Below are 13,494 nucleotides of genomic sequence, written 5' to 3'. Positions count from 1 at the left end.
TCAATATCCTTGTTCCTTAGTTCATACATGTTTGATTCTTAACATTTGTTGCAATATCTTCAGTAAAATCAGGAAAAATAGAGAATAGTCAAAACAATTGGAATGTAACTAATTATAGCTTTAAACCTTTAAGCTAATGTCTTTCAAAATTTGTGACTTTTTCAAAATAAAACCACTAACTGAAAAGTTCTGAATATCGGATTCCTTGAAAAAATCTATTTATATACAAATTAAATTGTGTATTCAATTTCAAGTTACAAGTTGAAAATAAATCTTTAGTAAACCAAACGGCACTCTAATCTGTAGTTAAGGCTTTAACATTGTTTCAAATTCAAGAACATTGGATTTCATTTTCTCCAAGATTTCTTGCATTTTAACATTCTTTATAATAGCATCCTCATCTTCCCTTCTCAAATTGATTTTTTTAATTTCAATCAGGTGATCCAAATACTTCTTTCCAGTGAAGGTTTCCAATCTTTGGCAGATATCCGACATTGTTGACCAGGTGTCATCAAATTCTGTCTTAGGGGTGGAGGCTGAATTCACGTGCGCAGTCAGTCTATTTCGTATTGACCTAATTCTCTCTATATCGTCACCCACTGTCACCTCTCCTCCTGATGGCTCTTCTCCCCAAACTCCTTTTGATGGTTTAGGGATCGTTGAACAAATGTTTCTAATCATTTTGTATGTTAATGAAATATCAAACTCTTTATATCCAGAATGCATTGCTTTTCTCAAGAGATCTTCTTGGTCTGGATTCAACTTCAGATCTCTTCTCTTTTTTGTTGATAATGAATTCACCTTGCTCTCAATATAGCAGGGAGGTACTTCTGATTCAAGAATATCTCTGTATGCCTGATTCAACACATCGTTTGTTGCCATTCCAAGTTTGGCAAATCTTGTTCTACCCTCCAGCACTTGTGAAGAAGCCATTTGGCTGCCAGAATCGCCCAACGTGCTCTGAAAGCATTTAGCGATAGTAATTGTAATGAAGACGACTAAGCAAAAATATAAATAAAGAAAAAAATATCATAAAGATTATTTCATGTTCCTCAAAGCAAATTAATGTCTATACAATAGTATCTATAAGTAAATGTTATACAAATGATATTTAAGTTGAACAATATTTTTTTTGCTCTTTTACCATTTCAAAAGATAAAGGAAGTTTATTAGTAATATTTAAACTGGTTTACCATTGTACAAGAACATGTCAACAATTCCCAAACAAACTAAAGTTTGTCCTTTAGTTAGACAACTTAAGTGATGTCTATCTCAAAAGACTCTGTGTTTAAAATAAGGGGAGATGGAAGGAATTTTATGTTAAGATGACGTTTTATATACAAGATAAGGCTTTTGACATTAGTACTAAATAACACAAACGCAAAAAAAAGTTTAAAGAAATTTTATGCTCATGCAGTGGTATATAACTTTTTGACATACAGCTCTTTTTATTAACCTTTTGTGGCTTCACCCTAGCGCTGGAAATGGTGATTTGAAAGATCTTTTACTCTATTGTGGCCCTTCCCTAGCCCTGAGAATTATGACTTATGAAAGATTTATTACCCTATTGTAGTTCTACCCTGTCCATTTGGGTTATGATTTGTGAGATTTACTACCCTACTGTGGCCTACCCTAACCTTTGGGATTATGATTTGTTAGAGATTTATTTCCCTATTGTGGTCCTACTCTAACCCTGGGGATTTTCATTTGAACGAAACCATTTTACAGTACTGTATAGGCTTCCATATTAATTTAAGTTAATTTGGCTTCATTATTTTCAAGCCTGGGATGGAGGTAGAATTAATGTACCCATTTTTTTTTCTATTTACTTTGAATATATATTGGTATATACTCCTACATTAATTATCATTTGATATTTCGTTGTGGTTACACTGTACAAGCAACTCCTTGGGTCCTTATTTGAACACGGCTTTAGGATGCTTTCATATCAGCTGTTGTTTTATTTTTTTCTTTTTAAAAAGACAATTTCTGAATATTTTTGAATTATAAGAAATTGATTGCACAGCTTGGAACCTATCGTAGCTACCCTTCCATGAACTTTGTACAATTACATTATCTAAAGTGAGGGGTAGTCCTCAACTTGTGTTACCCTTGAAGCCCCTCTTCCTGTACATGCAGAGGAAATCGTGTTTGAAGGTCAGGTAACATTTCCAAATACATGCATTTAATAAAGACTATTAAATACTGTTAAATGATATATTTTCGTTGGGTCAAATTGTTTTGGTTTGCGGAAATAATATGGGTTTGTGGGGATTTAATTTCGTGGATAAATAATCATTGATTAATTATATATATGACATCTTAATTTTTGTGATGGATATTTTGTGGGTCTCTTCATACCTTGAAAGCAACGGAAATGACCCCCCCCCCCTGAAAATAAGTGATTCCACAGAACTACATGCTGCAATAAGTAAAAATGCTAATACATGAGGAATAAGTAGCTCTATTTATTACATTTTTGCTCGAGATATACTGTAATTTATTCATTGAATAAAAATGATATCATGTCACAATGTGAAAGGATATCAAAATGATATCTTTTCACACTGTGACGAATATCAGAAGTGCGAGAAAACTCTCGATTTCCCTTCCATAACGAAAATTATTGTGAAAATATCTTCCATGACCTAACATAAGATAGATGGAAATAAATAAACCATTCTGACAGCGAAAAGAACTGTCAAAATTACCAAAAATATGTTGCTAAATCCATGTTGACAGTATTTTTACCTCACTTATCTATCACGACGTCTCAACCGCTCAACTATGACGTCATGTACCCTATGAGTGTATTACACAAGGACAGGGGCAAAGGACAAATAACTTTTTTTTTTAAGTAATAAACAGAAATTCAATATTTTGTAGTTTAATATGGAATGTATTTCACTCATGAGACAGGATTTTTTTTCTATATTTTTACTCGTGCTTCCCACTAGTGAAAATATCAAAAATCCTGTCCCACTCGTGAAATAAATTCAAAATTCAACTACAAAGCATTGAATATCCTCTATTTAGTTAATATCGATATTGAAAGATGTAATGAAAGCTTGATTTAAATATTCAACGCACCCATAATCTGAATAACTGAAAAAAAACTCTTAAATGATGCGAAATGGATATTCTGCTATTGTACAACCTAAATCACTTCTTTATTTTAAAAGTTTTTGACTTCCATTGTACACGAAGAATACTATATAGTGATTAACATTGTGTACCATAAGAAAGTCCTAATTACCAAACTGACTTACTGTGAGTGTTAGCATAATCAAGTTTTTCAGTTCATAAGTGATTTCGATGTGCATTTTCTATATATTTTTGGTCACAAGTAGTTGTGTAAATATAACTGCAGGAAAAACAAAACCAACGTACACTTTGACAATATTGAACCCGTTCATTTTTTTTACGGGAGTGGGTTGTAATGATGTGTTTTACATGTGTAATTACCTTTTCCCAGAAACCAAGCGTCTTTTGAACATTTATCACATGTCTTTCTTGAAGTAGACACTTGCACTGCGTTTCTTCAGCTTTGATTTCTAACAGCTCACTTTTAAGTGTGAAAGACAGATCATTCTCACAACATATTATGTTTTGGCATTTGAATCCTTTAAGGAAAATGTTTGTGCCAATAAATGTTTCTGTCAATTTTTCTATGGCTTTTTCAAGGGAGTCTCCGATTTCATTTGATACCTCTTTATCTACAGTCAATGGTCTGATTCGAAACACTTGTAATTGAATTTCGTCATTACATAAGCCAACAACAACAGTGTGTTCTTTGTGATCAAACACGGCTGCAGTTTGATAGAGACATAGACTTCCTTCATGATCTCCATCATTTGAAACATTCCATCTCAGAAACCCCATGCAGTATGCTACCAGTCTGTAGAACACAAACATGGCAAACGAAGTAAATCGATAGCACAAAATGGAGGAGCATTCCCATTTATCTTCACAAAAGTAAGCTTGAAACTGCTTTTTGTTCATACAGGGAACATACCATGACATGTCACCTTCTGATACAGCCACAAAAGAGTCCAAAGATACCAGCATTTGAAGCTTCTCCATGTAAGACATAATTTCACTTTTATGTGTCAAGTATAAAGGTTCATCTCTCCATAGTGCATTTACCAATTTATCTTTAAGTTCCCCTGTTTTGTTAAAGGATTTCCATTCTTTGATTAATCTTGTTTTGCAGTCCTTATTTATATGGTTTTTATCAGCAATAATCTTACTGAAAGCTGTAGCAAACCACTGAATGTCTAGTACTGTATGTTCCCTCAATTTCCCATCTTGAAAATACAAAAGAATGCCATTATCATGGAAACACTTTAAAAATTTTGACATTTCCTCTTCACTTCTTATTTGGTATTCATCAGGAAGGGAGGAGTTTAGCCTCCAAATTTCTGCAATGGATAAAAGCTTCCAGGCTCCTTCATACAATAATTGTTCCATTAAAGCCCACGAAGAAGGAATTTCAATTTTTGTATTGAGCTTATCTGAAAATAGTTCAACTATGGACTTTTTCACCGATTCCAGGTTTTTCTTTGTATTGTCATTTAGTTTAACTAGACCCACAGCATAATCTCGTTCATTGAGAGACTCACTTAACCAATCTCTGTCCTCGTCTGGTACAGCATTCCAGAATTCTTCAAAGTACTTCTCTATTTCCTAAAGAAGAAAATAACTTGTACCATAACTTTTACGAAAATATACCAAGCCAGGTGAAATTTGTGAGAAAAAAAATGACAAAAAATTAGCAATATCACATAGGCTGATTTTTACCATTTTGCCTCTCTTATAAAAATCACCTGGCTTGGTATATTTTTCTAAAGTTTTATTACACTTTTAGCACCATAGTAACATATTCCTAAATTTGTTTTCACCTGTAAACCTTTACTGAGTGTGATTTCTCTATATTTTTTTTTCATTGAAATATTACTAATATTTTCCAAGTTTATTTCATTTCCAGTTCTTACGAGAAAAATGTCATCCAATTTTCTAAACTTTTGACATGATATGAAGTCTTTTTCAAAGAAAAAAATGTTTGTATCATCTGTCCTCAATCTGATTAAATTTGTCTGATGTCTTTTTTAAGAATATGATTATTAAGTGCTTTAGAGAAAAAAAACAAGGCAGCAAAAATTGAATTCCGCAGAAATGTCTGTCTTTCAAATTATTTAAATAACGGTCATGTCAATAATTTTTGCATGCCTCCCCCCCCCCCCCCGCCTAAAAATATCAAATGCCTAAATGTCAATCTGAACAGGGGATGGCCTTTCTCCGTGTGTCTGTGTTACAGAACGTATAGATGTACACAAAAAAAATGTATACTGGTTAGTTGCTTTTAAGATTTGAAGTAAATAATTACCATTAATCAAATTACTTGGTTTTAGATTTGAGATTAGTACTAAATAACCAGTTATAATTGACAAACGAATTTTGCGACGCAAAACAACTGCAGACTATATATACGACTTTATATAAAATGTATATTAGAAATACATGTAGATAGACAATTCACAATTATAACTTATGAACAACAGTTATAATACTTTCCCCCCCCCCCCCCCGCCCCCTTTCAGTCGCGCAAATACCAAATAACTTCTCTTTCCACTTGAACTGGCACTTATGATATTTTCCCTGACCAAAATCTGATCAGCACGGACTATCGACGTGCTATGTACGGAGTAATGACAATGTGTTTACTATCGGGCTTTTATGGAATTTATTTCTTTTTTGTGATGCACATTTCAATAAATGGAATTCAGGGTGTGTATACCACTTGACTTCGAACCGATGCAGTAACCTTATTTTCAGGTATAGGCGTTTTTTTCGATATGTATCAATTGCATAGGACCTGCAAATCAAAAACGTTGGATGTTTTGTACCATTCAAATGATAATAATTTCAAAATGTGTTTGCAGATTTTACTGCTTTTTATTTCAAGTTTATTCTGCATAAATTGGCGCACTGTAAAATTGCGTACTCATGCATTTTAATTTCTCTTCCAAACTTGCATATTTTTTTCTTTTAATTCAAATCAATAATCATTCAAAAATATGATTATTCTGTTGTTTATTTTGGTTTTGAAATGTCTTGATCACCTCATGTGTTCTCATATGCTTTACCATCAGAGATGTGCACAAGTTGATACCCAAACCCAAAATCATTCAAGTGTAACGAGCGCATTGGGGTATATATCGTTACAATGAGACAAGGTATCGGTAAGAAATATGGCGGAATACGGCTATAGTTGGTATGAAACAACTCGTACATAGATGAAAATGTTGCGTTTTTTAAGGATTCATGTCAACTTTAATTTTTTTTAAAGTCTAATGATATCTTGGCAACATCTTCATTCTTATGATTCACATCCTGTCTGAAATACTTATATGTCAGTTTAGATACTTACATCAGTAGATTTTCTTTCTGTGTGTGTGACAATAATGAACAGTGGTGCCTTAGTGCCTCCAAAAGTCTTGATTGAGGTAATCCAAAACTTCAGGTAGTCTAAAAAAGAAATAGAATATAGCAATAGAATTATACCGTGAAATGTTTTTCGCATAAATTATCTTTTCTGGGGTACTAATAAGCAAAAAAAAAAAAAAAAAAAAAAGATTTATGGTTTATTATGACAATTATAAAGATAAAGTAATCATATATATCTATTTATTCAATCTAGTGCACACCCTTTTAAGACTTTCTTAAAAATTTTGAAATAATATAAAATTCACCAATACGTCATAAGAATGTGTATTTTGAAATCTTTAAATTCAATTTGTATAGAGACATTAATTATGAAGTGAAACTCTATGTTTAGACATGTCTCATTGCAATAAAAAAAATAAGATGGATTTGGAGTACCATATGTATTTATAGTCTGGGTAGAAATTTAGAAGAAATATTTCTTAAGGTTTTCCATCCCTAATGGGGCCTTATTCCCTACCCTTAAATGTCCGTCAAGTACATAATACTCTGATATTATATTAAAGCATTCTATAGTAGAAAAGGATTGCCCGCAAGCAAGTTTTAAAAAAATTCATTAATTAAGCAAAAGTTAATTAAAAAAGACTGCATTGAAGTCTATGGGGAAAAGTGGGGTTTTTTTTCAAAATAAAAATTCAAATAATTTGAATATCCATAAATCCTGCGGTGGAAAGATGCATTGAATTATAAAAAATAGAATGACAATTGAAAACAATTTTTTTAACAGCTTAACTTTTTTAAAATTGATGTTATTTTATTAATTTGAAATAGGGGAGATAACTCTTACCAACATTCCAGGTCATAAATTAGGACACACCCCACTTTGCATACTAATATTAATAAATGGGAAGTATGTCTAAATAAACTGAGTATTCAATGCCTACACATCTATTATGTATTAAATTTCATGGAATTAGTTCCTATTAGGGATTGAATACCTTAATCAAAACTTCAGTACAAGAACTTCATTTATTTATTCCTGTCTATTGATTGGAATGAAATTGCTTGGTTCTTCTACATTTATTTTGTGACAAAGTCCGAAACATCTTAAATTAATTTTGATTTTTGTAAAGTAATAATGCAAAAATAATAAAAATCATACAAGTATTCTTAATTATTCGAAGTTAATTGGATCTCAGTATCAATTATCGTTAGAGAAAAAAAACACATGTAGAAACCAAAGTACTATAGCTACTCAGTACTACAACGCTTACTCTGTAGCAATGCACAAATTCTAATAACAATTTAATAAAGAGTTATGAAATATATAAAAGTCTATTAATTCTTCACAAATTACTGAATTGTTATGCAACATACAAATAATGTTCACGTCATAAACACCATGACGTAACCATTTCTCTGCAAGCACTTAATAGCGTGGTACACGTTTCTCTTAAGTTAAGCTTAAATAATAATATGACGTAATACACTCTCTTCTTTAACTACATTGAAGAGGTTGATCAAACTTGAGCCCCCATTATCTTACCTTTACTTGTGGAAAGATTCAATGATATTGGCCCGCTGGTTTTTGATTAAAATACTAAAATCTAAAAAAAATTCTATCACGAGAGAGAGAGGCTAATGTTTTACATTCTCCAACTTTTTCGGCATTTCTTTTTTATTTTCAAGAATCCGTCTATTTGATTCAAATATTCCTGAATGAATTTTATTTTGCATGTCTTTCATGGCTTAGTGTCTAATGCATCATTATTTTCTCACCTTCATGGATGTAAGCCATTCTAGTATAAATCTAACACCACAACACATACATTACCTTTGTAAGTCCACACAGAGAAGATTGATCCTTCTTGATAATCTCTCTCTTGATCGACAACATCTTCAAACTTCTTAGTCATGTCCAACACAAGGATAAAGAAGGCCTTTGGGGTTACGTAAATTTGATGGCAGGCATAATACGCTAACTGACCAGCAAAATCCAGCATGCTGACAGTTGGTAAGTTCTCTTTTTCAGACAAGATTTTCTGACAAATTTCATCTTTTACCATTTTCTGTGCTTCTGAAGAGAGAACACTGGCCATTACTTCTACTGTATTGACTTTTACTTTTCCTTCATTTGGTAAGCTAGACGACATCTCCATATTCTTTTCTTTCTTTTCATCTCTGCTATGAATATCTTCACTGTCTTTATCAACATTTTTCTCTCCCAAATGGTCTTTATTTTCATTTGAATGGGATAGGGCAACGGCATCACTTATGCTTGGCTTTAAATCTGTGGCATTTATCCTAATAAATGTCTTCAATGGAGATGCATCATCGACTACTGTAAACAATTAATTGTTTTATTAGGTAAAGGATTTCCTCACAAAAGACATCACGAAAGATATTAAATTATATATCTATTTTTAAACAAATGATGATCGATTACAAATACTGTAGGCAAATCCCATCATTTCCTTTATTTGCATTCCTTATAACATCCTAAGACATATTAATTACAAATAAGGGAAGCTGTAAATATGTTCTTCTCTTTAATGCGGCACATTTATTCAACCTAGGAACCCGACAAGTAAATGTTCGCTAATATCAACGATAATTTTTTTTAAAATCAGATCATTATGATCTGAGAAATATTGATCTTCATAAAGTATGTTGCAATAGAAATCGTACACTTAAACCGGCATAAAAATGATAAAGTCTGTTAAATGAGTAAAAAAAAACAGGCAGTGTCAAATAGCAATAAACTTCTTTTTGCGCAGCATTTCTTTAGTATTTTAAAGAGACATAACTTGTCCAAAATTAGATCAGTTTAAAATTCTGGCATATCATAGTGATTTTATTGAAAAAAAGTATCTACAGTCATATGGTATTCTTCTATAAGAAACAAAATGATATTATGGGGACTGAAGAATTAATACCAATAATCGATTTTGAATCGTCACCAGTAAGCTCTCTGCAATGTAACTTATCGATATAAATTATGGTTTATCTAGTATATATTACAATTTCTTTCAATTGTATTTATAACTATTTTCAATACGGAATACCAATTCACTTTATCATATTAATGTCTAAGGTTGATGCAATTGATATTTTGATGCACAGCATTTAAAATGGCGCATGGCATAACTCTTCCCATTCAACAGTACAAATAAATAAGTTATTTTATGTATCTGTTGAATATCATATCAGATGATTCTTATACAGGTTTTCAGACCTGAACAAATAGTGTTGTGTACTGAAGAAATTTTCAAGGATTACACAATTGCTTTTAAGGGAGCTTTTCTAGTTGTGTCTACAATTTACACGCAAGAGGTCCATGGGCCACTAAATCAACCTGAGTCACTCCCGGCCTAATGTGGTTCTGCAACAGATTTCTTAAAGGGCCGGAACATACCCCTGGTTATTTCTTTGATAAAATATTTGTTATTTTAATATGTAATCATTTGAAAAATAAACAAAAATGAATCATACACACACTGAAATAATGCTTTGACTTTCATATAGTTTGACAAGTCTCTGTTGATTGATTGATTGTATATTGTTTAACGTCCCTCTCGAGAATTTTTCACTCATATGGAGACGCCACCACATGCCGGTGGAGAGCTGCAAATTTTGTCCTTTACTCGGCACTGAGGGCTCAGTCTCTGTTGATCTTGAGACAAATCTTAAAGATTAATATAATCCTTATTGTGTCCACGTCCAACTTCTATGCACCTTAACTTTTTTCAATTATTTTCTTATTATCAGAAAGCTGTTACACAAATTCAAACATTCACAATGGTTCTTAAAAAATAACTTTAAATTTCAAAATAAAACTAAAAATCTTCCCTTGTTAGCTTTGATTAGAATTTTTTATGCAATCATTGTTGAGGTGAAGAATTAAAAAATAAACATTCTAATAAATCCTTTGTAATTGTTGCGATAGACCGCCCCGGTGTCTTAACTATTTAGCATTTACTGTCTTATAGCGTTTCCTCTCTAGTTTCAGCTTTTCGTATCATAGTTCCTGAGAACATTTTTTGTACTAAGAATTTCAATTTATAATTCATTTTGAACTTTATCCTCGGGTGGTCATGATAAGAACAATTTAGACAGTGCTTCGGGAAGCTTTCCTGCTAAATATGTCTCAGTTTTTTCTAGCCTGCAGTTCTTCAAAACATATTTTCTTTGTAAATCTTCTATTTATATCTTAATGTTAAACTTTGATTCTTCTTTTTTGACCCACCCTCCTTATTTTGTCATGATTTGAACAGTTTATGAACTACAAGACCACAAGAAACTTCCTGATAAGCTTGAACTTTTCATGTGTGTTTGTTCCTGATTTTTAATGGCCCAGCATTTCTTTTTTTTCTAGGTTATGACCCCAGGCGAGGAGGATTGGCTGTTAATTATAATTTAGAATTCCCTCTACCCAGGAATGATTTATACACGTACCTTCTTCCGTTAAAATTGGTCCAATGTTTCTTGTATAAAGGTAAAAAAGATTGAAAAAGTTTCCAAAGACAGATATACTAAGGACAAGAACTGACACAAAAAACGCTATAGCTTTAAGTTCAGGTGAGCTTAACAACGTATAGATATAGGGGAATAAATTTACCTTCTAAATTCCCTTTTCTAACAATGAAGAGATGCTGATGGACTTCCAGCCCCCTGGTTGAGTCTGTAGCTTCAGTGATATCGTGAAGTAGCCCTCTTAATCTCTTCAAAAAGGTTGTTTTTCCAGCCCCAGCACATCCAACAAGTATTCCTCTGGCATGGGAAACAGTTGTCTTCTCCTTTCTCAAGAACTTCTTCAACTCAACAACGATATCTAAAACATCAGTAGTTGTAGAAAAAGACATAATGAGGATCATAGAATAATTCTTTTAACTCAGGGAAGACTTTTATTTTGTCATGTAATGAACAAAAAATATAACGATGAGGCTCTGGGGCCTTAACGGTCTTACAACACACAAAAAGATCCAAAGTACCATAAAACATCACTGATTTGTAGCCCCTTTTTTTATTAAAATTAATACGCGTTTTTCTCTTGAAAAGTCGTTCTACTTTTATGGCAGAGGAAAGATGAGAGGTTAGTTGAACATTTTACACACATCCCCTGGATCAGGTAATATAAATATCTTTGTTATACTTTTAATGACGCTCAAGTATCCATTATCAGTTAAACTAATAATTCTACCATTTTAGATTTATATATAATCCCTTATAATTAGAAATAACCTTTGTACCTAATTTTGAGTAATATTATAATTTCGTTAAGAATATTATGTAATTGCACTGGGAAATATTATTATAATTTCGTTAAGAATATTATGTAATTGCACTGGGAAAAATATAAAACATTATTTTGCATTATTCTTCATTTTCATGATTTTTGTAACTGTGCATAACCCAAGGAATAAATGTTCTCATTAATGACTTCCCCACCAATTACAGTATATTGTACAGAAAATGTTTTGCTAAACAAGAATATGATTATGCAAGAGTATTATATACACATACCAGTGATAGGGTCGTCATTTATCACTCCGTATAAGTTAACTGTGTTGTTGCTCAATGATCCAATCCAGAAAAGATTAGTTTCATGATCATAACTCAGGCTCCATGGTTTGTCTTTACCGTGTTGTGGTATGTGTATTTGCGACAGGAATTGTCCGTCCTGATCAATCATTTGTACTGAGTCTGTCCTATGATCACACACAAAGATGCGTGATAGTGCATCTGTACTTAATCCACGAGGCCATAATCCAGATCCTAATGGAGGTCCTGTATAGGAGAAGCGATATCTCCCTTCACACTCAGTCACAACTACACAGTCCCAATTAGACACTATAACATCTCCATTGCGGTTCTCAGTGATGTAGATGGGTAAACTATACGGTACCTGTCCTGTGTTGTTGTGATGTATGGTTTGTATGTGTTGTCCGATTTTACTGTAACGGTTTACCTTGCCTGTTTTTCTTTCGGTATTTCTTAGCCCGACCAGCAGATCTCCAGTGGAGGAGGAGCTGTAGACACATAGAGGTCTCCATGGTGGCTGGTATTTTATAAGTGTTGTCCTAATTGTATTATCTAAAGAATGTTTGTTGACGTTATGCGCACTGTCAATATAAACTAAATCACCCTCAATGTTCACAGTGTGGCCTCCGTAATAACTTCCTATGTCTGATAGACAACTTAGTTCATCACCTTCTGTGTTTGTGAAGATGAGATTGTTCCAATCACTGATCCAGACCCGGTCTGACGTCACGTGGGAAATGTGACGACACTCACTAACACTTCTCACTCTGATTGACTTCTGTAACACTGCTTTATACATCATTTACAGAAGATATTTATTTCTTGGACATCTTTTCCAGTTGTTTCTTCTGATAACATACGCATGTGTTTATTTCTTCAGTCGGAAAGATTTTAACTTTGAACTTAAATCTGAGTTTATATTATTTATCTTTATTTGAAATTCACTTATTTACTTATGATTTGGAATATAAGAAAATGGATAATTGAAATATGTTTAGTAACATATAAACATACTTACTTTAATTATGGACGCTGTGACTTTTCAATGATTCAATGAATACGCATCGATCAAGTTTTCAGAATAAAACCTGTGTAAAATAATCAATATTATCAGATATAAACATGTAAACGGGTTTGCTTAATGATTAATAAAATTGGACAGTGATTAATAAAATTATTTTTTTAAAAAAAAGGTATAAACATGTCTACAGTGTCATATATGATTGAACAATTTCCCTCTTTCTGATTGACATAGATCTAACAACCAATCAAAAATACTACGTTCTATTTACATGCACGTGACGTTCCAATTCAATATAAGGATTTAGTTCCTTTACATTAGTATAAAAACAGATTTGGAAATTCCAAATTGATACAAATAGTTTTGGAAAACTATTTCACTTTCTACCAACTTCCACTCAAGTTGAATATGACAGAAGGGAACTTATAATTTGACATGGGGATGGTGAGGAGGGAGTGCTCAAATATTTCTGTCATTTTCCCCTGATA

General features: G+C 32.4%; 1 protein-coding gene across 1 annotated transcript; it reads right to left on the bottom strand.

Moving 5' to 3' along the window:
• Positions 1-279: 279 nt before the first annotated feature.
• Positions 280-12,803, bottom strand: LOC134239969 (uncharacterized). The gene is made up of 6 exons (XM_062722100.1): positions 11,968-12,803; positions 11,063-11,275; positions 8,279-8,785; positions 6,431-6,528; positions 3,466-4,686; positions 280-960 (listed from the first exon to the last, which is right to left on the bottom strand). The coding sequence occupies exons 1-6, from the start codon at positions 12,785-12,787 to the stop codon at positions 307-309; spliced, it is 3,513 nt and encodes a 1,170-aa protein (XP_062578084.1). The 5' UTR covers positions 12,788-12,803; the 3' UTR covers positions 280-306.
• Between the last annotated feature and the right edge of the window lie 691 nt (positions 12,804-13,494).

Source organism: Saccostrea cucullata, unplaced genomic scaffold (assembly GCF_032062105.1).
Source record: "Saccostrea cucullata isolate Sc308-1 unplaced genomic scaffold, CSIRO_AGI_Scuc_v1 ctg3607, whole genome shotgun sequence".
Taxonomy (NCBI): Eukaryota; Metazoa; Mollusca; class Bivalvia; order Ostreida; family Ostreidae; genus Saccostrea; species Saccostrea cuccullata.
The sequence above is the reverse complement of the archived record's forward strand: the minus strand, read 5'-3'. Positions and strand labels throughout refer to the sequence as shown.

What these genes read in the sequence shown, in the direction of transcription:
- LOC134239969 (XM_062722100.1), bottom strand. Translation starts at nt 12,787, where the DNA reads ATGATGTATAAAGCAGTGTTACAGAAGTCAATCAGAGTGAGAAGTGTT. An exon ending in TAGAAAAGGGAATTTAGAAG is followed by an intron (nt 8,786 to 11,062) that starts GTAAATTTATTC and finishes AATTGTTTACAG; the next exon opens with TAGTCGATGATGCATCTCCA. An exon ending in CTCTGTGTGGACTTACAAAG is followed by an intron (nt 6,529 to 8,278) that starts GTAATGTATGTG and finishes TTTCTTTTTTAG; the next exon opens with ACTACCTGAAGTTTTGGATT.